Raw genomic sequence first — 24,569 nt, forward strand, 5'->3', positions numbered from 1 at the left:
ATCCAAAGGGCTGCTCCTGTAAAGGTAAGAGCTTTTAAACTCACTACTCACCTCCCACTCTCCGGGTTGTGACATCATACTGATCACCTATCCGTCTCTGCTGGGATTTTTTCCTGCGCTGGGAAGCCTGCTCGCCTGTGGGCCCACGGAAATCCTTATGTTGCCAATTAAGGGCCCTGGGGCTTCCTCCCTCGTCCAGAGGATGAAATTTGATAGCCTTTCTACAGCCTGGAGGTGGAGAGAGTACCCTTCCTCCTTTCTGGGCACCCTGTGTCCAAAAAGGCACCTCCCCAAAGTAGTTTTCCCTGCCAATTCCCTCCCTGCGTTCCTTCCCTAGCCTGATGAATCCAGTCCTCTAACCTCTTTGCCAGGGCCTACCAGTCTAGTCCCAACAAAACCCCAGACGTACCTTTACCTTGTCCATGGCACCTCTTCCATAGGAATTGCTCCCTGTGAAGCTGCTGGGACTAGAGAGTTATATGGAATTTACAGTGCAGAAGGAGGCCATTCGACCCATCGAGTCGGCACCGGCTCTTGGAAAGAGCACCCTTCCCAACCACACACCTCCACCCTATCCCCATAACCCAGTTACCCCACCCAATGCTAAGGGCAATTCTGGACACTAAGGTCAATTTTGCATGGTCAATCCACCTAACCTGCATATCTTTGGACTGTGGGAGGAAACCAGAGCACCCGGAGGAAACCCACGCACACACGGGGAGAACGTGCAAATTCCGCTTAGGCAGTGACCCAAGCCGGGAATAGAACCTGGGACCCTGGAGCTGTGAAGCAATTGTGCTAATCATTATGCTACCATGCTGCCCATAAGTTGCCAGCCATTTGACTGGCCGGCAGCTACTGGAAGTGGTGCATCCTCCCAGATGGAAGCATAAGCCCTGCTTTGAGCTAATTAACAGCCTAATGCCATACTTCTGTAATGGTGCCCACCTTATCTCGTACACCCTTTCTGGTTGCCTAATTAACTAGGCAACCAGAGGCGACTTTTCCATTGGGGGTTGCAAGATCACTATCAGAACACAAATTCTGGCCATACCTTCAAATTAGCAAAAGGTAAATTTAGTACTGGTATTAGGACTTTCTTCTTTATGTAAAGAATGATTTGTGTATGAAATAGACTTCCAGGAATAGTGGCGGAGGCAATAACTCTCAAAGCCTTGAAGAAATCGTGGAGCTTTAGGACCTTTATGGGTAGCTGAATTAAGATGGACTGTGGCCCTTTACACCAATGTCTCGACTGTGATCTTGCGATAAGTTCAGTTATAATGCCCCTGCAGCCAAATATCCTGTCAAAGTTCACAGATGAATAATGAGTCCATGAACAAGGTGCTGGAGGGCTTCCGATGATTGTGGAATTGTACTCTGCTGAGCATTCAGTGCTTTTGCGAGGGAAGCATGTTTGCAAGAAAGAAGATTTGGTAATTTGGAGGTGTGAATTCGAAACCAGTCCATTTTTCTGAGTGTTAACCACTCTTAGCGTTTTCATACATTGTGCAGCACACCAACAAGCAGGCTGACAATCTGGTCTATGATTTTTCTATTGATGCAGCGAACACAGCCACCAGCAGCCTGCGGGACCCTCTCCACATTCAAACTTGATTGAAGACATTTGGGTCTAATTGAGAGAATCCTTTTGAGACACTAACAGGAGGAAGGGTGTCGACCAATCTCCTGTTTAGCAAGCCAACAGTAATACTCCTCAGTTGCCAACTGAGCTCAGGAAGCATCTTTAACAGCTGTAAAAGGAACCAGAGAAACAAAATAATTAAAGCAAAATTAACAGAAAATAAACGAACTTCTGTAATGGTACCCACCTTATCTTTACCTTACAGACAATTCAAAACAACGGGCAAATTAATGGAGTTGAATAGCTGTCTCACCCTTCCAAACAGCTTGCCTGCTTTAAGTTTCCTGTGATGGCTTTACTTTCTTGTCCCATGGAAACATGCGGGTGAAGGGTTTGGGATAGTCATTGATTTCAAGTGCCTGTGTCTCCACTGCAATAGTTTTTGCTCGTACACCCTTTAAAAGCTAAATATCAGCAGAATGAAGAATTTTAATGCGGATTTGGCTTGTGGCCAATTATGTTTCTGTGTAACTCTTCCAATCATTAATTTAGACGGGACTGCAGAGCCCACTCACACTAGATCATGCCCACTTAAAGGAGAATTTCAATGCAGAGTTAGTGGTAAATTTAAAACCCTTTATATCTACTTAGCAGTGATAAAATTGTGTTGACCTCTTTAATGTTTGAAGAGATCATGAGCACAAATTTAACCATACCGCAGAGGAGCGCACACACAGACACCCACGCGCACGCAGAAACACACACAAAATAGCATTTGGAAAGAGGTAATGTCTCATAGGTTTACTGAAGCTGAAGTGATTTATTTCCATTTTAAATGTGGACGGACGTTTTTATTTTCTTTTTTGATCATGCAGAAGGCATTCAGACTTTAGAATTTATTTACTAACAATATTTTACACTGGAGTAGTTGGACGTATTTTGAACCATTGAAAAATGTTTGACCTTGAAAGGATCTTTAAAAGACTGTGGATGGGATTTACCGACCACCCTGCTGCATGTTTTCCCGTTAACTGTACCCTTTGCCGTCGGGAATCCTGTGTGCCGGTGTGGGACCGGAATGTCCCGCCGGTGTGAACAGCCAGTAAATCTCGCCCTGTAGGTTGACATATTGGCACGTCAATGTACATACAATGACTTCGCTTTACATTACTGGGTTGCTTCACTCAGCTGGGTCATAATATGTGGTGCAACGTGCATGGGGCAACAGTGAGTATGAGGAAATAAAAAGCCCTGTGATTTTATTCACTACACTCATACATACACCTCCCAGCGGTCTGGAAACAGACTGCCATGCTATCAGGTGCAGCTGGCATGCGCGCGCGGTAAGCTGGGATATTTACCCGCCAATATTAAAAGAGGCAGATTTACCTTTTATCAGAGCTGATTGTGAGTGGTTTAACCTGCACCCGTCAGCTTTCATATTCCTAATTCTTTTACTATTAGTGGCTTAGCAGCAAACTAGTTACAAGTAGCAGCCATGACTGAATGACAGTGCTTTTTTGTTTGTGTTAAACAGAACAAGAGTTGCATTTGAAGTCAAGTTACAAAAACTGAGCAAGTCAACAGATTTGCGTGTTCCCTCTTCTGTCTGTACAATGATCAATGTGCTTGTGGACGCCAAGAAACAATCTACAAAACTGTGCATTTTAGAAGGTGCACAAGAGGTAGTCATTAATTTTCATCTATTATTTTACTTCTGGTTGTATATTTCATTGTCTTTGCATTGAGTGCTTTACAATATTTTACCAATGACTGTTTTTGCATGGATGCAACAATATTTAAAAAATGGAATTCTTTCAATAGATTATATTTACATCTTGAGTTATCTTGAAGTGAAAAGTTCTACTTGTAGCCAAATCCCCTTCCACAAAAGCCCCAGTCACCTGCCTCTTGGGAATGAATAACAGCTTGACATATGGGGTTGTTTCCTGGTGGTACGATTTCCAGTAGCAATACCTGTCTGGGTTTGTTATTTAAAATGAAATCAGGACCTTTAATGTGCGTTAAGGGAAGCAGAATGCAAGAGATTGGCCTCAGTATGATCGCAGAGTAGAAATCATTCTACACGCAGCAAAGGAAAACGCATGGACAATTTTAAGTTGCACAGTCAAAAAAAATTATCTTGGGAATTCTTATGATCTCGGTTGAGACCAGTTTTTTTTTTATATAAAAGAAGAAATCCAGAAAGCCAGTTATTTACTGAAAGAAGGAAGCCATAGGATTCCATGATTTAAACACAGTATTTTTTTCTGTACAAGAGTTAAACTAAATACTGGGCGGAATTTAATGGAAAAATTTCTAAGGTCAGTTGTGGTGGCTTTTGCAGGGAGATTCCTGCCCGCTCTGCCAGCGCGTTCCCCACTGCTATCAAATGACACTAAGGGCCCGGTCTTCCGGCCTCATTACGCTCTCGCTCAAGCGAAATGAGGCCGGTGAATAGCGGGAGAGGCCAAAAAACGAGAACCGCGCCAGCTACAAAACAGTTTGTCTTGCAACCGTCCCGTTCCCATAGGCGAAATCGGAATCTCGCCGTAATGTGGCGAAATTATCACTACTTAAACTCTATTTCCATACATTTAACGGGAGCCACCCCTATCCAACGACCTCCTGTCATTCAGCAGCCTCCACAGCAAGTGCTCACGCAGGCGCCGATTAGTACTCCTTCTTAAAGACCTGAACCTGACAGAAGGACTTTTGTGGGGAGCCCAGGAGGTGAGTAGCCATCTTTGATCACAAGGAAAGAGCCCAGAGGTGCTGGCCTTGCCACCTCAGTGCTCGGTGATAAGTGGAGGATGCTAGGGATGGGAAATCCTCATCTGGGGTGAGCCACCATAAGAGGGTGGGGGTGCAACCCGGGGGCAACCACTCGGGGTGTCACCATGTCCCTGCCTGTCTTCCCCGCCGACCACCCATAACCCCCCCTGACTATTGAGGCATCTGGCCGTGCGGCTGAAGGCTATTGCTGATAGGGAATGGCAATCGTGGTTAAGTGAGCACTTCACACAACCCAAGTGAATAGCCGTGGGTGGGCGGGCCATGCAGCATGTGGGAGTCATTGCCTAGCATCCCAATCACCTTGGTTCCTGGACACTGTGCTTGAACCCTGCAACATCACCTATGCAGCAACCCACAGCCGAACACTCAGGGGATGGGACACAGCTTTGGGGACATGTCGCGCAAACCAGCTGGCGAGTGTATTCGTAGATATCTTCACCACCTCACTGCTCTGTTCTGAGGTCCCCACCTCCTTCAAGAAGACCATCATAATACCAGTACCAAAGAAGAACAAGGTAGCCTGCCTCAATGACTACCGACTGGTGGCCCTAACGTCTGTTATCATGAAATGCTTCGAGCGGCTAGTCATGAGACGGATCTCTGCCAGCCTCCCAGACGGTCTCGATCCACTGCAGCTTGCCTATCTCCACAACCGATCCACAGCAGATGCTATCTCACTGGCTCTGCAATCAACACTCGAACACCTCGACAACAAGGACACCTATGTAAGACGCGTAACAGCCTCCCCGAACAGGCGCCGGAATGTGGCGACTAGGGGCGTTTCACAGTAACTTCATTTGAAGCCTACTTGTGACAATAAGCGATTTTCATTTCATTTTCAATACTGCTGTTCATAGACTACAGCTCCACGTTCAAAACCATTATCCCAACAAGACTAATAACCAAACTCCGCAATCTTGGACTTGACCCCTCCCTGTGCAGCTGGATCCTCGACTTCCTCACCAACTGACTGCAATCTGTCAGGATAGGCAACAGCACCTCCTCCACAATAGTCCTCAACACCGGAGCCCCGCAAGGATGTGTACTCAGTCCTCTACTGTACTCCCTATACACCCATGACTGTGTGGCAATATTTAACTCCAACTCAATCTATAAGTTTGCGGATGATACGACTGTGTTGAGCCGCATCTCAAACAACGACGAATCAGAATACAGGAGGGAGATAAATCACTTGGTTGCATGGTGTACCGAAAACAACCTCTCTCTAAATGTTGGAAAGACCAAGGAACTGATCACTGACTTCAGGAAGCGTAGCACGACACACACCCCTGTCTGGCACCAAAGTGGAGATGGTCGATAGATTTAAGCTCCTGGGGGTCACCATCACCAACAGTGTGTCCTGGTCCACTCACGTTGATGCAACAGTCAAGAAACCCTACAACATCTCTACTTCCTACGGAAGCTAAAGAAACTTGGCATGTCTGCATCGACTCTCACAAACTTCTACAGATGTGCAATAGAGACAATTACTATCCGGCTGCATCACAGCTTGGTATGGCAACTGCTCGGTCCAAGATCGTAAGAAACTGCAGAGTGTGGTGAACTCAGCCCAACGCATCACACAAGCTTGCCTTCCAGACCCTTCCATCAGGCAGAAGGTACAGAAGTCTGAAGACTCGCACATCCAGACATAGGAACAGCTTCTTCCCCACAGCTACTAGACTCCTCAATGACTTCTCCTCGGACTGATCTGTTCCCAGTAAGAACACTATTCACGACGCCCTATGCTGCTCTTGCTCAAGTATTTGCTTTGTTTGGCCCCTTGTTCTGCAATGTAACCAATCACTGTTTGTCGATGTACCATTTATCAATGTTCTCTGTTGATTATTCTTTTGTCTACTATGTATGTACTGTGTACATTCTCTCGGCGCAGAAAAAATACTTTTCACTGTACTTCGGTACCTGTGATAATAAATCAAATCAAAGAGTGTCACGGGGATGGGGGGTGCCTGGAGAGCTAGGCCAAGGGATTCGAGGTCAGCCCGTATTGTGGAAGGAAGTGACAGAGACATTGTGCTGGTTGTGCGCAAAGGTGTAATCCCACACTCCCAATGGTGCCTCCACGCCCTCCCCAGTGCCACACATTGCCGGTGACATCTCCTGCAACGGTAGCCTCTGGGAGCCCTCCAAGCGCCGATGGATCTGCTGAAGTGTCGCTGACTTCTCCCTCTGGATGTCCCGGTTGCTCTCTATCATCTCAATCAGCTCCGGGTACCTCTGTACCACAGGCTCAGCATCATGCTGGGACCCAGTTGGGTCCTGGGATCCAGCAGCTCTTCAACTGCTGTCTCGCCTCCTCCTGCTCCTAATTCATATGTGTGTATGTATGTTTGTATGTTCATGACTGTGGTTTAAAATATGTTTAACTCACGACGCCGAGGGTCCGGGTTCAATCCCGGCTCCGGGTCACTGGCCGTGTGGAGTTTGCATATTCTCACCGTGTCTGTGTGGGTCTCAGCTCCACAACCCAAAGATGTGCAGGGTAGGTGGATTAGCCACTCTAAATTGCCCCTTAATTGGAATAAATAAATAAATAATATATGTTTAAATTACTATTTAACAGCCATAAGTTAGTTGAACACATATTGAAAAATGTTCTGCTAAGTGACCTGCTTATGTGATTGACTGTTTCCCCCCATTCTTACAACAAAACCTAAGGATCAATTGGTTAAGATCAGCTTCTTATTTTCTGGCAGATAGAACTGAGTGTAAAAGGACTGTACCAGGCCCCAATTACCCCACACATGATTTACAATTCTCAATCATGTGAGTAGGGTGGAACACCCCTCCCTCTCGCTCGCTGTGTGGTTACTGGTACTGAACATAGCCCTGGTATCCAGCTGATGGCTCCTTTGGCGGCAGCTGGCTGGGGTCCTCCATGAACGGGCTCGGGTTCTGAAATTTGCTGGGCTGTGTGACGTGTGAGCAAGATGCCAACTCCTTCAATCGGGGCCAGGAGAATTCCTCCCATCATGGCAGAACCCACCATCGGCAGCGGACCACTTCTGGAAGCCAGCACTGCCCCTGTGAGTGCTCCGCTGGTAATGGAGTTCCAGGGATCCTCCTTGCCATGGAATTTGACCAGGCCATAGTCAATGATAGAGAACAGGCCACCCCACACTGCAAAGCTAACCCCTATCTGAGGCACTCTGATCCTCACAGCCTTCACCTCGGACGATGCCTTACACCAACAGGAGCATTCCTGAAGCCTTTAATCGGCTGGAAGATGCCTCCTCCAATCGCACCCATGGTGAACGCACCACTACAGTCATCAACAATCCTCCTGGAGGAAGGCTCCCGTGCGTACTCCTCCATAACCCAAAGAGCGGCCGGAGCCCAGCTGGGCAGACCGCCTCAGGGGAAGCAGGAGGGAGAGTCACTCTGGGCTTCATGTGCACATGTTTGAAGCTTCATTTCAAAATTGCATTGGTAATGGGCTGGTCATGGTATTCTCTGTGCTCTGAGATGGTGTAAGATCCAGGGAAATTAAAGAAATAATGTTTTGTTTTCCCAAAGCAACAAAGTTTTATTGCCAGGTTATTTTACAAATCAATTTGAAACAAAGCACAATTTTCTAGTCATTGGGTGGAATCCTGACATCTTTGAAAATATCCTTTTATTGGGAAAAATGTGGGTCCTGTCCCCTGACTAGTGAGTCCCACCTTCCTGCAAGGTCTTCCTGAAGACGTCCAATTAAGAAGCTCCAATATGGCGCCCTGTCCTATCAAAAAGGGTAGGCGGGTTCCTGAGGCTGCAGGAACATTCAGAGGGCACCACAAGATGGAGGTACCTTTGGAGGCGTGCATCAAAATGAAAAATAATGAAGGTCAAAGCAGGTTGGCCCCAGGGGAAATCCCTTTCAGTGGATTTGTGTATGATGTGAGAGCACCTATCCTGCCCAGAGAGTCACTGGGGCATGGAACAACCAGCTCCCTGGTCAGCTGCTTGGAGGCTATCTCCAGGTTCAGTACTCAGCGGGAAGCTGCTCAGATACTGGGAATATCCAGAGTAGTCCTTCCACCTCCCCAAATTATCCTTAGAATTGGTCATGATTGGCTACCAGTCAATAATGGGAAACTGCTTCCATTGCTCAGCCACTTCTGACACGATCATCTAGAGACAGGAATGGGCTGGTCTGCCGAGCCGCTGTCAACATTTCCTATTTCGTTCCTGGTCCTGCCTTGAAACCCACCTTCAAGGGTCTCATTAGATTCCGCCCATTGTCTTTTGTGTTGGGATGTAAAATAGAGAGAAGCGATTGTTTGTCTCCACAGCACATGGGGCTCAAACACGTGAGGTCTGTTTCTCTTGCTCATAGTCCTGTTGGGTCAGGCTGAATGTATTTCATCCATTTTTCTCATTTAGTTGCCTATTAATGTCACCATTTATGATTAATTTATTTTCAATTTAAAGACATACCCACATGATTTACAGATTCACTTGATTTTTGGCTTAATGTTCATCATTGTCCTTTTGCTTCATCATGTGTTCTGCCTTGTTTTCTTCATTTATGTTTCCCATCTCCGGTTCCAGTTTAGTAAACAATCGGTAAGTGTTGGCTTTGATTATTTTATACTATCTCTTCTTATTAAACTGTATTTTTAATAAAGAAGGGATGCTCAGCTTGACCTCTAAATCTGAGTGAGAATTAAGCTTTGAATGGCCTAAGCAAATTTTGGGGTTTGTAATGGGATGATTCAGAAAGGGGCACAACCAAGAAATTTCAGGCTATCACTGAAGCCAAATGCCAAAGACATTTCCAAACTCTGAGGCCGTACCACATGTTCTTACTTTTGAACCTCGTTTATCTATTTGTTAAGGGTGTATACTGGTACTCAAAGGTGCAAAAGGAAGAATAATAGAAATGAAACAATGTACAAAACTGTTTTTCATATTTCATAACACAGGAGTGAAAGGAATTATTTCCTCTATTCAGCTCCTGTCAGAAGTTGTACTGAAAATAATTGGTGATAGTACGGGCGGGATTCTCCACCCCCACACCGAAGTGGCCGCGCCGTCATGAACGCCGTCGAGGTTCACGACGGCGCGGAACGGCCCCGGTCCCAACCGATTCAGGCCCTGACAATGGGCCAGTATCGGGGCCGCGTCATCTACCTACGCCAGACCTTGTCGCCCGCGTAAAAGCGGCGCAGCATAACGGACGTCATCCGCGCATGCGTGGTTGCCGTCCTGTCCAAATCCGCCCCGCAAGAAGATGGGGGACGGATCTTGCGGGGCCGCGGAAGGAAGGAGGTCCTCCTTCAGAGAGGACCGCCCGACGATCGGTGGGCACCGATCGCGGGCCACCCCACATTCAAGGTGAAGCCCGGTGCAGGATCCCCCCTAGCCCCCCCACAGGCCACCCCCCCAGCGTTCACGCACCGCCCACGACTGCAGCGACCAGGTGTGGACGGCGCCAGGGGAAACCCGCCGTTTTGGCCTGGCCGCTCGGCCCATCCGGGCCTCAGAATCGCGGGGGTGCCGGAGAATCGCCATTTTGTGTACCTCCGGCGATTCTCTGGCCTGCGGCCCGCGAAACTCAACCGGCCCGTTCCCGCCGCTTGGGAGAATCGCGGGAGGGCGTCGGACCGGCGTCCCCGGAAATTTTGGCGGCCCAGGTGATTCTCCCAACCGGCGTGGGAGTGGAGAATTGCGCCCTACATTTCTACACTACGTACACAACAATGCTGTGTATCCGTGTTGTACAGACATCTCGTTTGTTGCCATCCTGCTCTCTGCCCTGGCCAATAACCAAGAGGTCCTTTCAATCCTCGGCAAAGCGGGCGGCACGGTGGCGCAGCGGTTAGCACTGCTGCCTACTGCGCTGAGGACCCGGATTCGAACCTGGCCCCGGGTCACTGCCAGTGTGGAGTTTGCACATTCTCTCCGTGTCTGCGTGAGCTTCACCCCCACAACCCAAAGATGTGAACCGGCCATGCTAAATTGCCCCTTAATTAGGAAAAGAAAATAATTGGGTATTCTAAATTTATTTTCAAAATAGAAAAAAAAATTCTCTGCAAAGCATTCTCGGTAGGGTGGCGTGATTGTGAACTTTGCGCTTCTGTTTCTCAGAGCTTCTCTGCAGAACATCTTTATAGAACAAATTAAGCTATTACAAGCATTTTGAAATAGTTTGTTTTAATAAATATGTCCCCAAAATGCATGCCATTAGATTTCTTTCAGTCTAATCCCTTTCTTTCTCATTTGGTGTTGATGTCAAGGACTCCAAGGTCACATAAATTGAATAGAGTTCAACATGATACCTTAATTTCAAACTCCTTAACAGACCGATGTGAATATTTCCAATCATGCACAATATCATAGAATTTACAGTGCAGAAGGAGGCCATTCAGCCCATCGAGTCTGCACCAGCTCTTGGAAAGAGCACCCTACCCAAGATTAACACCTACACCCTATCCCCATAACCCAGTAACTCCACCCAACACTAAGGGCAATTTTGGACACTAAGGGCAATTTATCACGGCCAATCCACCTAACCTGCACATCTTTGGACTGTGGGAGGAAACCGGAGCACCCGGAGGAAACCCACGCACACACGGGGAGGATGTGCAGACTCCGCACAGACAGTGATCCAAGCCGGAATTGAACCTGGGACCCTGGAGCTGGGCTACCGTGCTGCCCAAATATGGCCTCTTGTGCAATGCAGGAAATTTTCTGTAAAATCTCACCCACTTGATACTGCCTTGAGATTTCCACAGCTCACTTTGGAGCCTAAAAAAAACCCAAGCGTGAGTAGATGGCGTCCCATTGGTTTGGGTTTGATTTAAATCTTAATCATGGTGAGGAAGGAGAGTTTGATTTCCCGAATTTTTCCCTCCGCTGTTCTAAAGGTACTGATACATGTCTGGTCTCTGCTGAGCTAAGTACTGTCAATTGTGACTAAAGTAGGGCCCGACAACTGGCCTCCGATCCTGAGAGTTGGGGAATGGGGAAATCAGGTATTATGCCAGCTCCTGTTGACACATTGGCACCTGCTGGACAGTCCATGTGTGCATGAATATGTATCAGGATGGATTATAGGTCTTAGTAACTTTTTAATGTTCAGGGGATGAAGGCAAGTCCAACAGTTATTGCCCATCTCTAATTGCCCTCGAGAAGGCAACAATGAGTTGTCTTCTTGATCCTCTGTAATCCACGTGGTGAAGTTACTTCTGCGATGCTGTTAGGGAGGGTGTTGCAGGACTCTGACCCAGCAAGAAAGAAGGAAAGGCAATATTTTTCCATGTCAGAATGGTGTGTGGCCTGGAGGGGAACTTGGAGGTGATGAACTTCACAAGTAACTCGCTCATAAGGGGTCTCGCAGCCAACTCCAATCCTGCCATAATCTGATGTCTAATTATGCATGCTTTCCAGCAGGTTTAGTGTATAACGATTGCATCTGGGGGCCCTGAGCACTCTTTAGTCCAACATGTTTGCTAGCAATCATAGTGTCCTACATTTCCTTTACAGTTACATCAGCACAGACTGGAGCTCAAGCTCAGAACCTTCTATAATGTGTGGTTAAATTCCACATAAACTGCTGCATATATCCAGTATACAATAGGGCACCATTTTATTTTTCCATGCCATCTTTTTCTGATGTGATAGAAAGAGCTTGAAAATCACGAAGCTCACAGTGTCAATAGATGTAGAATGTAGACTTAACATATCGATCAATATTTAGGAGAAGAATGTGCATGATAGAATTTAGCAAAAGTAAGGTCATTTCCAGCCTGCATAAATTCAGTACTGTGGTCCAGTTTATTGTGATATTTAACTTTTGTTTTAGGAATGACCATAAGTATTGGCTTCATTTTTGAGCTCTAATTCTGTAGAAGGTTGTGTAATTAAACTGAAATTAAGTCATCCATTCCGGTCTTATCACAATTTGAATGCACTACAGGAAGCAGAAGCGACAAGCTGCTCCTGTCATAGTGCTGGAAACTGGCATTGTTTCGATTTGGATTTGTCCGTAAGGCAACAGCACATTCTTAAAAATACTGGACATAGATCTGTGCAGTTGGAGTGAAACGCGCAACAAAGGGCAACAATTTGCATCTATATTGTGCTCCTCATGTAAAAGAAGAATTTTTGAACACTCAACAAGGCAGAAAGGAGGAGCAGCATGATGGCGCAGTAGTTAGCACTGCTGCCTCACGGCGCCGAGGTCCCAGGTTCGATCCCAGCTTTGGGTCACTGTCCTTGTGGAGTTTGCACATTCTCCCCGTGTGTTTGTGTGGGTTTCACACCCGCAACCCAAAGATGTGCAGAGTAGGTGGATTGGCCACGCTAAATTGCCCCTTATTTGGAAAAAAATGAATTGCGCACTCTAAATTTATTTTTTAAAAACAAGGCAGAAACATGGACACACGACTTGAAATGGAGGAATTAGTGAGGGAGAAATCAAAGGCACAAACTAAGGTTTTTAAGCAGGATTTTGGAGGCAGGCAGAGGAGATAGGTGTGGCAAAGCAAAGTAGTTTCAGGAGAGAATTCTTAAGGGCAGAACCTGCAGTGTCTAAATGATCAGGCTCTTATTGTACAACATAGAACATGGGGAGCAATTAGTTATTTCGGGGAAACTATTGACTAGGTTACCAGTTTGTACAAAAGGGTAATGATTTTGCCCTTAAATGTTTTGGACTGCTATAATTAAGAAATTAAAGGAAAATTAACTGACAACAGAAGAGTTTTGGTGTTTTTAATGTTTGTGCCTGACAACCATATTTAAGGCCCCACGTCCTTGAATTTTGACAGGTTAGTCCTTATAAGTAAAACTCCCGACAAAAGACAGTCAAGACTACAGTGGCAATAATGTTGCTGCTATCATTGAAAGAGGGGGACTTTTAGATTATTTATTAATCATAGCAATTTAAAGCTTGGCAGTTTATGGGAACAAAAAGAAGAATACAGTTCTTGGAGAATGCTTTATGCGACTGTGTCACCTGTTAATTTGTTGCTCACCTTTCTGCTTTGTTGACAGAAAAATATTTAATTTCATCTGAAGTTACATTTATTTTCAGCAAGGATTCTGTGAACCCAAGTGAACTGCTGCTTGCTGTGTGAATGCACAGTCCCTTGTGCAGCTAACAATCAGGGTCTCTTTTTTTTTCACAGAACAGCTTAAATGACTTAAGAAAGAGAGTTGTCAGACATAAAATGTTGCATTAATTGAATCTTCTCCTAGCCTTTCATTTGCCCAACTGGATGGTCTTTAGAAAAAACACATGGTTGTCCTAATTGCAATGAAGCCAACAAAAAAGTATCCTTCACATTCCTGTGCCTGAATGAGGTCTACAACTCAATTCACTCACATAATAGACCTATTAGCTGCTTAACGCGACAGTGTACATGGGAAGCTTTCTAGCACTGAATGTAAAACAGCATTGGGTGGGGAGATTGTGTTCAAGGTTTTTCTCTATTTAAAATCCCCCAATTATAGTTTTTAAATGTGTTTGAGGTGGAACAAGACATTGTTTTCACAATCGCTTCTTCTTTTCTCTGTCAAGTTGCAACTTTGTTCTCTTTTTCAAATTACAGCAGCAGTATCACTCAAAGATTGATGATTTGATTGAAGAAACCTTCAAAGAAATGATTTCCCTCCTGGTTTCAAAGGTAAGAAATGGGTTTGAGGAACTTGTCATTGCTGGCGAGTGTTTGTGCTTACTGCACTGCCTGCTGTGATGGTGCAGCAAGCTTCGATTTGCTCCCAATCACTGCTCCAAGGCAAGGTGATGTCAACTCCGCCGTCTCATGGATTAAAACCTGGATGTCTCGGGTTTAGTGTAGACCTTTTGCAATCTTCAAAACAACCTCGTAACCTCTGTGCAATAAACTGAAAGAATTTCTCTTTCTAATTTCTGTTGGCACACTAGATGCCACAAATTATACAAATCCCAGGGTCAATTCTTGATTGGCTCTATATATACTAAAAATAATGTGTTTATTGTTCATCTTCCAACGGTCGCAGAAACTGTACATTAGTTATGAGTACTTCTGATCAAATATGTCAAAGAATGCGTCCTTTCTTCCTTTTTTGTGGGTGTGAAGCAGTCAGTGATAATATGTAAATCTACGTGCCCAACATTAAATATAGTGGGGCCTACTGTGATGATTTTCTTCTCATTTTCTACTCAAGGTTGTTGATGATTCATACTGCAATGCTGTCTCTCAATTCATGAGCAACAGCATGCTCCTTATTAGCCAATAAAGCAAGAAATATCTTTGTTTCTGTCTGTTGGCATTTGCAATTAACATTCTTGCATGGTTTATAGACCAGGGGCGCGATTCTCCGCTCCCGCGACTAAGTGCCCCCCTCGACGGCGCGAAACGGGCCCGATCTCGACAGATTCAGGGCCCGAAAATGGGCTAGGATCAGGGCCGTGAGAAACTCGGGGGGGGCGTGTTGCGAAAGCAGCGTCGTCAGCGCGCGCCGGGCATTGCCGCCGCGTTAAAGGCGTAACTAGCGTCACCCGCGTATGTGTGGTTGCCGTCCTCCCCGAGGCCGCCCCGCAAGAAGATGTCGGATGGACCTTGCGGGGCGCGGAAGAAAGGAGGTCCTCCTTCAGAGAGGCCGGCGCGCCGATCGGTGGGCACCGATCACGGGTCAGACCCCTTTTGAGTCCTACCCCGGTGAAAGAACCCCCCTCACTCCCCCACAGGCCGCCCCCCCCCCCCCCCCCCCCCCCAGCGTTCCCACGATGTTCCCATAGGCAGTGACAGGGTGTGGATGGCGCCAGCGGGAAACCGTCGTTTTGGGATGGCCGCTCGGCCCATCCGGGCCGGAGAATAGCGGGCGTAGCGGAGAATCGCAATTTTGGGTGTCCCGGGCGATTCTCTGGCCTGCGCATGCAGAACGCGACGGGGCCATTCTCCCCGCTTGAGTGCATCACGGGAGGGCGTCGGACCGGCATCGCGGGGAAAAATGGCGCACCAGGGGATTCTCCCAACCGGTGCGGCAGCAGAGAATCGCGCCTCCGTTATACCATGTCTTCTTTATCATTAAAGAGTTAGCATTCTCCATTGGTACCATCTTTTGTTCATATAACTGAATTCAGTTTGGTCATCTTACTAACGATCACTCTTAATCAAGAAATACAGTACTACCTCCAGTCAGCATTCTATCTCATACTCCTTAGATTATCTATTAGTTGCCCTGCAGCCTGGTGCAAAGCAGCTTATTAAATTTAATTTTGATGCTTAGAATATTAGGTGGTTGAAACTCTCGACATCCCTCTGCTAACTTTAAAAATGTAACTCACTGTCTTGACTGACGAGGCAGAAGAAGAGATGTTGGGCGTCATTCTCCGACCCCCCGCCGGGTCGGAGAATGGCCGTTGGCCGCCGTGAATCCCGCCCCCGCCCCCGCCGAAGTCTCCGAAGGGAGAAAAGTCGGCGGGGCGTTAATGGCGCCGCTGCCGCGGAGAATGTCACGGGCCTGCGCAAGGCAGCCGATTTTCGGCCTGCCGATATTCTCCCTTCCGGATGGGCCGAAGTCCCGTCGACGTGATGACCGTTCACGTCGACGTCAATCAAACCTCCTTTTCATCGGCGTGACCCGGTGCTCCAGGCTCACGCCGACCAGCGAGGAGGTGAGTGACGGCCTGGGGGGTTGGCTCTGGGCAGGAAATGGCGTGGCCGCAGACTGATTGCCTGAGAAGAGGTGTGTCTCGGCTTGTGTGTGTGTGCGGCGGGGGGGGGGGGGGGGTGGTTAGAGTAGGCTGGGCTCCGGGGGAGTGCCGGGAGGGGGTCCGTGCCGGGGTGGAGGTTGTGGAGGGGGTCCGTGCCGGGGTGGAGGTTGGGGGTTGTGGAGGGGGTCCGTGCCGGGGTGGAGGTTGGGGGGGGGGGGTCCGTGCTGGGGTGGAGGTTGGGGGTTGGGGAGGGGGTCCGTGCCGGGGTGGAGGTTGGGGGTTGTGGAGGGGGTCCGTGCCGGGGTGGAGGTTGGGGGTTGTGGAGGGGGTCCGTGCCGGGGTGGAGGTTGGGGGTTGTGGAGGGGGTCCGTGCCGGGGTGGAGGTTGGGGGGGGGGGGTCCGTGCTGGGGTGGAGGTTGGGGGTTGTGGAGGGGGTCCGTGCCGGGGTGGAGGTTGTGGAGGGGGTCCGTGCCGGGGTGGAGGTTGGGGGTTGTGGAGGGGGTCCGTGCCGGGGTGGAGGTTGGGGGGGGGGGTCCGTGCCGGGGTGGAGGTTGGGGGTTGTGGAGGGGGTCCGTGCCGGGGTGGAGGTTGGGGGGGGGGGGTCCGTGCTGGGGTGGAGGTTGGGGGTTGTGGAGGGGGTCCGTGCCGGGGTGGAGGTTGTGGAGGGGGTCCGTGCCGGGGTGGAGGTTGGGGGTTGTGGAGGGGGTCCGTGCCGGGGTGGAGGTTGGGGGTTGTGGAGGGGGTCCGTGCCGGGGTGGAGGTTGGGGGGGGGGGGTCCGTGCTGGGGTGGAGGTTGGGGGTTGTGGAGGGGGTCCGTGCCGGGGTGGAGGTTGTGGAGGGGGTCCGTGCCGGGGTGGAGGTTGGGGGTTGTGGAGGGGGTCCGTGCCGGGGTGGAGGTTGGGGGGGGGGGTCCGTGCCGGGGTGGAGGTTGGGGGTTGTGGAGGGGGTCCGTGCCGGGGTGGAGGTTGGGGGGGGGGGGTCCGTGCTGGGGTGGAGGTTGGGGGTTGGGGAGGGGGTCCGTGCCGGGGTGGAGGTTGGGGGGGGGTCCGTGCTGGGGTGGAGGTTGGGGCGGGGGGGGGGTCCGTGCCGGGGTGGAGGTTGGGGGGGGGTCCGTGCTGGGGTGGAGGTTGGGGCGGGGGGGGGTCCGTGCCGGGGTGGGTGATGGGAGGGCAAATGAGTTGGTCCACCTGGCCAGGTGCCAGCCTCCAACAGTTGGACCCATGCGGTCCATGCCACCTGGCTGGGGGGAGGAGGGGATATGGGCAATGATGACATGTCGTCGTTCCCCTCCCCCCCACCAGGTCGTCATGTTTTCAGATCATCCAGCGATGTTGGCCGCCGTGGTGGCAGCCGCTCATGTCTATGTTGCCCTGGATGAGGAGGAGGAGGAGGAGGAGGAGGAGGAGGAGCGTGCCAGAGAGGCGGCGCAGGCTGCCGCAGAGGGGCAGGCGGCAGCCGCCCAGGCTGGAGGGACACCTGACCGACAGGACGAGGAGGGGGAGGAGGACGTCGCGGCCCCACGGCAACGGAGGCACCCGAGGGCGCCCCGTGTGTACCGGCCCCGGCAGTCATACCAGGACCTCACGGACCGGGAATGCAGGAGGAGACTCCGGATGAGCCGGGAAACCGTGGCACACATCTGCCACCTGCTGGCACACCTGTCACCGCGTGGCACTGGCGGGGGACACCCTCTCCCCGTGTCCGTCAAGGTTACGGTGGCCCTGAACTTTTATGCAACGGGGTCATTCCAGGCACCGAGTGGGGACCTGTCCGGCATATCGCAGACATCGGTGCATCGGTGCATCCGGGCAGTGACAGATGCCCTTTATGCCATGGCGCACCGCTACATCCGCTTCCCCGTGGACCGGGCCAGCCAAGATGCCCGGGCCGTGGGCTTCTCTGCCATTGCCGGGTTCCCCATGGTCCAGGGCGCGATCGATGGGATGCACGTCGCCGTGCGGCCACCTGCAGATAACAGGGCCGTGTTCACTAATAGGAAGGGGACCTATTCGATGAACGTACAGGTGGTCTGCGACCACCGCATGATGATCCTGCACGTCTGCGCCCGTTACCCAGGCAGTGTACACGACTCATTCGTGTTGTCGCGGTCATCCATCCCCGGCATGTACGAGGGACGCCATCCCCGGCTGAGGGGCTGGTTGCTGGGCGACAGGGGCTACCCATTGCGATCGTGGCTGATGACGCCTATACGGAGGCCACGCAATGAGGCGGAGAACCGCTACAATGATGCCCATGTAGCGACAAGGGGAGTGATCGAGAGGTGCTTTGGCGTGCTGAAGATGCGTTTCAGGTGCCTGGACCTCTCTGGGGGCGCCCTCCAGTATCGGTCAGATAGGGTCGGCCGCATCATTGTGGTGTGCTGCGTCCTGCACAACATAGCCCAGCAGAGGGGCGATGTGCCGCAGGCAGAGGAGGGCGGAGTGGAGGAGCAGCAGGAAGAGGCCCAGTCCTCCCCAGATGAGGGGGATGGGGGCAATGGTCAGGGCAGACGGGGTAGACACAGACGGGTGGCTGTCCACCGTTACCGGCTGGCCCAGCGGGCACGGGACAGACTGATAGACGCCCGCTTCACTGACTAGATGGGCGTGGGAATCGGGTAGTATGGCCACAGACCGCACACCATGACAACAGCCGACCACCCACACCCCCCACCCATCCATCCACCCAGCACCATCACCCCCCTCCCCAACCCCACACACCCCACCCGCATGCACACCACCCCCCCACTCCCAATTGCCGATCCACCGGCGGCACAACGGGCCGGGCTCACCCAGTTGCGGGTGGACGCGTGTCTATCGCAGGCCATGGAGAATGATGACAGCCCGCCTCCGATGAGCTCCTGGCTCTACATCGTTGGACTATGTCTGACCCATGGCCACAGTACCACCATCCACCCGGACCATCCCTGCATGCGGCTGTGATACTGCAGCGCACGGTCCCGTCCTCTGCCCGGGGGATGTTGATGGCGGCCCAGGGGGAAGGGGGCAGACTCACCTGGGGCTGAGGTAAGACCACCCCTCACACACACACTTGCGCTCAACGTACATGACACCCCCGCACACTTTGGACAGAGCATAAAGGCAGCTTCGGTAGGTGTAACATTGACTTTAATAACCAAAGGAGTTCATGCACGTGCCCTAGCGCCTAAAACTCATCTGTGCCCTGCACCCGTGCCAACTTACTCAGTGTCTAATTGTTTGGCCTTACGGGCCCTTTGACTACGTCTACGTGGTTCCCCAGACGGTACAGCAGAACTGGAGGTGGACTCCTGTGATTCCTGCCCTCTGACACTGGATCCCTTTGGCGGCCGTTTCCTGGGGCGTCCTGGCCTAGATGGGCCAGGCTGCGGCCCGGGCGACTGGGATGGCGAGCTGCCAGCCTGTCCTGCCCGTTGCCCACCCGATGCACCTGGGACGGAAGGGGGGGAGTCCGAGGTGTCGCGGTGTACCGGGACCTCCCCTACAGAGGGAGCCGGGATGGACCACACCACCTCCTCCTCCCTCGGGGTGCCCGATGGCCCCCAGGCCTCTACATGGGTGGGGGATGCGAACGGACTGGCCATCCGACGCGCCCCCGACATCTGGCGCTGCCAGTCCTGGAGGCCCGTGCTGGTATCGACAGGGGTCTGCAGGTTTGCAGCCATGGAGCCCAGGGGGTTGTCGAACCCTGTCTGCGACAGTGCGACGCCAGCTCGCACATGGCCACTGGCGCCGATGCCCTCAGCGATGGCCTGCTGAGACTGGGCCATGGCCTGCAGAGACTGGGCCATGGCCTGCAGAGACTGGGCTATGGCCTGCTGAGACTGGGCCATGGCCTGCTGAGACTGGGCTATGGCGTTGAGCGCCTCTGCCATCTGGCGCTGGCACTGGCTCATGGCCTCCTGTGAGAGGGCAGCCATTTCCTGGGCCACAGACGCCGCCTGCACGGAAGGCCCCAGGCCTCGCAAACCGTTCCCCATGTCTGACACCGTCGCACCCATTGCCTCCACCGCGGACGCCACCCGTGCGGTGTCAGCCTGGGTGGCACGCATGACCGGGACCACTCCCAGCTCCTGGACGCGGGTGGACTCCTCCACCTGCGACCGCAGCCGCCGCAAGCCACCCGTCACCCTATTCGCTCGTCTCCGTGTCGGTGGTTGCATCGGATCTATGTGTGGGTGTGGTAACTGCAGGAACCCGGGATCCATCTGGGCGGCAGATGTTCGCTTGGCCTGGGCTGCCCTCCGACCGCCCGGTCCCTCTGCTGCTCCTACCTCCACCTGCTGTACCGGGACGGCTGTGTTGTGCGCACCAGTGAGTGTACCAGACGCCTCATCACTAAAGTGCCCAACCGTGGTGAGTGTTTCTGCGATGGTGGAGGGTGTTGGTGACAGCAGTGGCGTTGTGTCGTGCTCTTCGTCCCACTCTGAGTCCATGGCACTTTGGGGTGGGGGTTCGTCTCCACCCATCCACTCTGAGTCACTGTCCGGTATTTCGTCTTCCCGGGTAGGGGTGTCCTGGGTAGTGCTGTCCCGGGTAGTGCTGTCCCGGGTAGGGGTGTCCTGGGTAGTGGTGTCCCGGGTAGGGGTGTCCTGGATAGTGGTGTCCTGGGTAGTGGTGTCCTGGCTCGGATGTGACGGGGGCCTGTGGCTGCCCCCCTCATCGCTGGGTGGTCGCTCCCGCACGTGACGGGGGTGTCGTCTCCCTGTTGCTCCAGGTCTCTCCGTCTCCCGTGGTCTCCGAGGGGCATCCTGCGGGCGTCGCATGCTGGAGGGTTCGGGTCTCTCCGTCTCCCGTGGTCTCCGAGGGGCATCCTGCGGGCGTCGCATGCTGGAGGGTTCGGGTCTCTCCGTCTCCCGTGGTCTCCGAGGGGCATCCTGCGGGCGTCGCATGCTGGAGGGTTCGGGTCTCTCCGTCTCCCGTGGTCTCCGAGGGGCATCCTGCGGGCGGTCTGCATCTGCGGGGATGGGTGCCTGGACGTTTGGTCCTGCGATACACAATGAAGCATGCATGGTTAGACATCAGGCAGTGATCAGGTGATACGGGAGAGGGGGATATAGGGGAGGGGGGATATGGGGGAGGGGGGAATATGGGGGATATGTGGGAGGGGGGATATGGGGGAGGGGGGATATGGGGGAGGGGGGATATGGGGGATATGGGGGAGGGGGGATATGGGGGATATGTGGGAGGGGGGATATGGGGGAGGGGGGATATGGGGGATATGGGGGAGGGGGGATATGGGGGAGGGGGGATATGGGGGAGGGGGGAATATGGGGGATATGGGGGAGGGGGGATATGGGGGAGGGGGGGATATGGGGGAGGGGGGATATGGGGGATATGGGGGAGGGGGGATATGGGGGAGGGTGGATATGTGGGAGGGGGGGATATGGGGGAGGGGGGATATGGGGGAGGGGGGATATGGGGATATGGGGGAGGGGGGAATATGGGGGATATGGGGGAGGGGGGGATATGGGGGAGGGGGGAATATGGGGGATATGGGGGAGGGGGGATATGGGGGATATGGGGGAGGGGGGGATTTGGGGGAGAGGGGATATGGGGGATATGGGGGACGCTCACCCTGCCTGCTCTGACGAGGTCGTTCACCTTCTTGTGGCACTGGGTGCCTGTCCGTGGTGTCAGGGCCACAGCGGTGACGGCCTCTGCCACCTCCCTCCACAGACGCCGGCTGTGGCGTGGGGCAACTCTGCGGCCGTGCCCGGGATACAGGGCGTCCCTCCTCTGCTCCACCGCATCCAGGAGCGCCTCCACATCGCGTGACTCGAACCTCGGGGCTGAGCGACGGCCAGCCATCAAGTCGGGTGTTGCGGTCGGCTGTTCCGGTCGGGTGGGGGGGGAGCTGCGCGGCCTTATGAGCCGTCACGCCGTGCAGCGCGTATGACGCTGCACGGCGTGAACCACTGCGCAAGCGCGGATCCCGTTACGTCGCTGCTAGCCCATTTCGGGCCGCAGACTATCGGCCCATTTTTATGACGTGACGCAAGTGGGATTTGCGCCGTTTTTTGCGCCGATCGGCGGAGTTTCCGCCGATAACGGAGAATTTCGCCCGTTAAGAGTGGTGATGTAGTGGGTTCTAAAGGGGTAACTGGAAGAGCAGGGGAAAAGAAAGAGACATCCAGATGATTGGATCTGGATGCCTGAAGTCATGGCTATCAGTGATCGGCCAGGAAAGTACGAAAGCATCCTGGGGTCTGCAAACCCAGGGTGTCTGCGGGAGCATTCCAGCGGGTCCGCGGCAGGTCAAGCACATGTGTACAATTTGAAAGATGCTGCCTGCTTGTCCAATCAGTGGCTGGCTTCTCCGGAAGCCAGCCTCTGATTGGAAGAGCTTGGACACCGGAGTGATGGGAAGAGCAGGCCTCGATCCAGAATTTGGAGCGGTTACTGGAGTAGATGGGGGGCAGGATGGCTGGAGTTAGAATGTGAGAAAGAGGGGTGAGTGTGTATGCGTGGGAGGGTGTTGAGTGTGTGGCAGGGTTTAATTTGTTGGGGGTGAGTATGTGTGAAGAGGGTGTGAGTGTTTGTGAGTGAGGTGTGTGAGTGTGTGTGAGAGGGCTGTGCGTGTGTGTGAGGTAGGGTGAGTGTGAGTGAGAGGGGTGAGTGCGTGAGAGAGGGAGGTGAGTGCATGAGAGAGAGAGAGAGAGAGACGTGTGTGAGTATATGAGCGAGACGTGTGTATGAGTGCATGAGAAAGGGAGATGTGTGTGAGAGGGAGGTGTGTGTGTGTATGAAAGAGAGAGATGGAGATGAGTGTATGTATGTGAAAAGAAGACCTGTGTGTGAGAGAGGAAAACGTGTGTGTGTGTCAGAGAGAGGGAGATGCATCTGTGTGAAGGAGAGGGATGTGTGTGTGTGTCAGAGAGAGGGAGATGTGTGTGTCAGAGAGAGGGAGATGTGTGTGTGTGTCAGAGAGAGGGAGATGTGTGTGTGTGTCAGAGAGAGGGAGATGTGTGTGTGTTTGTGTCAGAGAGAGGGAGATGTGTGTGTGTGTGTCAGAGAGAGGGAGATGTGTGTGCGTGTGTGTCAGAGAGAGGGAGATGTGTGTATGTGTGTGTCAGAGAGAGGGAGATTGCGTGTGTGTCAGAGAGAGGGAGATGTGTGTGTGTGTCAGAGAGAGGGAGATGTGTGTGTGTCAGAGAGAGGGAGATGTGTGTGCGTGTGTGTCAGAGAGAGGGAGATGTGTGTGTGTGTCAGAGAGAGGGAGATGTGTGTGTGTGTGTGTGTCAGAGAGAGGGAGATGTGTGTGTGTGTCAGAGAGAGGGAGATTGTGTGTGTGTCAGAGAGAGGGAGATGTGTGTGCGTGTGTGTCAGAGAGAGGGAGATGTGTGTGTGTGTGTGTCAGAGAGAAGGAGATGTGTGTGTGTGTGTGTGTCAGAGAGAGGGAGATGTGTGTGTGTGTGTCAGAGAGAGGGAGGTGTGTGTGTGTGTCAGAGAGAAGGAGATGTGTGTGTGTGTGTCAGAGAGAGGGAGATGTGTGTGTGTGTGTCAGAGAGAGGGAGATGTGTGTGTGTGTGTCAGAGAGAAGGAGATGTGTGTGTGTGTGTGTCAGAGAGAGGGAGATGTGTGTGTGTGTGTCAGAGAGAGGGAGATGTGTGTGCGTGTGTGTCAGAGAGAGGGAGATGTGTGTGCGTGTGTGTCAGAGAGAGGGAGATGTGTGTGTGTGTCAGAGAGAGGGAGATTGTGTGTGTGTCAGAGAGAGGGAGATGTGTGTGTGTGTCAGAGAGAGGGAGATGTGTGTGCGTGTGTGTCAGAGAGAGGGAGATGTGTGTGTGTGTCAGAGAGAGGGAGATGTGTGTGTGTGTCAGAGAGAGGGAGATTGTGTGTGTGTCAGGGAGAGGGAGATGTGTGTGCGTGTGTGTCAGAGAGAGGGAGATGTGTGTGTGTGTGTCAGAGAGAGGGAGATGTGTGTGTGTGTGTCAGAGAGAGGGAGATGTGTGTGTGTGTGTGTCAGAGAGAAGGAGATGTGTGTGTGTGCGTGTCAGAGAGAGGGAGATGTGTGTGTCAGAGAGAGGGAGATGTGTGTGTGTGTGTGTCAGAGAGAGGGAGATGTGTGTGTGTGTGTGTGTGTGTCAGAGAGAGGGAGATGTGTGTGTGTGTGTCAGAGAGAGGGAGATGTGTGTGTGTGTGTGTCAGAGAGAAGGAGATGTGTGTGTGTGTGTCAGAGAGAGGGAGATGTGTGTGTGTGTGTGTCAGAGAGAGGGAGGTGTGTGTGTGTGTGTGTCAGAGAGAAGGAGATGTGTGTGTGTGTGTGTCAGAGAGAGGGAGATGTGTGTGTGTGTGTCAGAGAGAAGGAGATGTGTGTGTGTGTGTCAGAGAGAGGGAGATGTGTGTGTGTGTGTCAGAGAGAGGGAGATGTGTGTGCGTGTGTGTCAGAGAGAGGGAGATGTGTGTGCGTGTGTGTCAGAGAGAGGGAGATGTGTGTGTGTGTCAGAGAGAGGGAGATTGTGTGTGTGTCAGAGAGAGGGAGATGTGTGTGTGTGTCAGAGAGAGGGAGATGTGTGTGCGTGTGTGTCAGAGAGAG

General features: G+C 52.2%; 1 protein-coding gene and 1 pseudogene across 15 annotated transcripts in view; one reads left to right on the forward strand and one right to left on the reverse strand.

Annotated features, from left to right (window-relative positions):
- cadps2 (Ca++-dependent secretion activator 2) overlaps nt 1-24,569 on the forward strand; it is a 1,044,194-nt gene that overhangs the window by 899,323 nt on the left and 120,302 nt on the right. For 10 of the 15 annotated variants that reach the window (XM_072484475.1, XM_072484478.1, XM_072484476.1 and 7 more), the window contains 3 exons: nt 3,123-3,270; nt 8,936-8,950; nt 13,942-14,016. In XM_072484475.1, the coding sequence (XP_072340576.1) occupies nt 3,123-3,270; nt 8,936-8,950; nt 13,942-14,016 (238 nt within the window). The remainder of the gene's footprint in view (nt 1-3,122; nt 3,271-8,935; nt 8,951-13,941; nt 14,017-24,569) is intronic. The other 5 variants (XM_072484477.1, XM_072484480.1, XM_072484486.1 and 2 more) reach the window with 1 other exon arrangement.
- LOC140395915 (mitochondrial import inner membrane translocase subunit Tim17-B pseudogene) lies at nt 7,209-7,717 on the reverse strand (annotated as a pseudogene).

The sequence above is a fragment of the Scyliorhinus torazame genome, chromosome 19 (genome assembly GCF_047496885.1).
Source record: "Scyliorhinus torazame isolate Kashiwa2021f chromosome 19, sScyTor2.1, whole genome shotgun sequence".
NCBI lineage: Eukaryota > Metazoa > Chordata > Chondrichthyes > Carcharhiniformes > Scyliorhinidae > Scyliorhinus > Scyliorhinus torazame.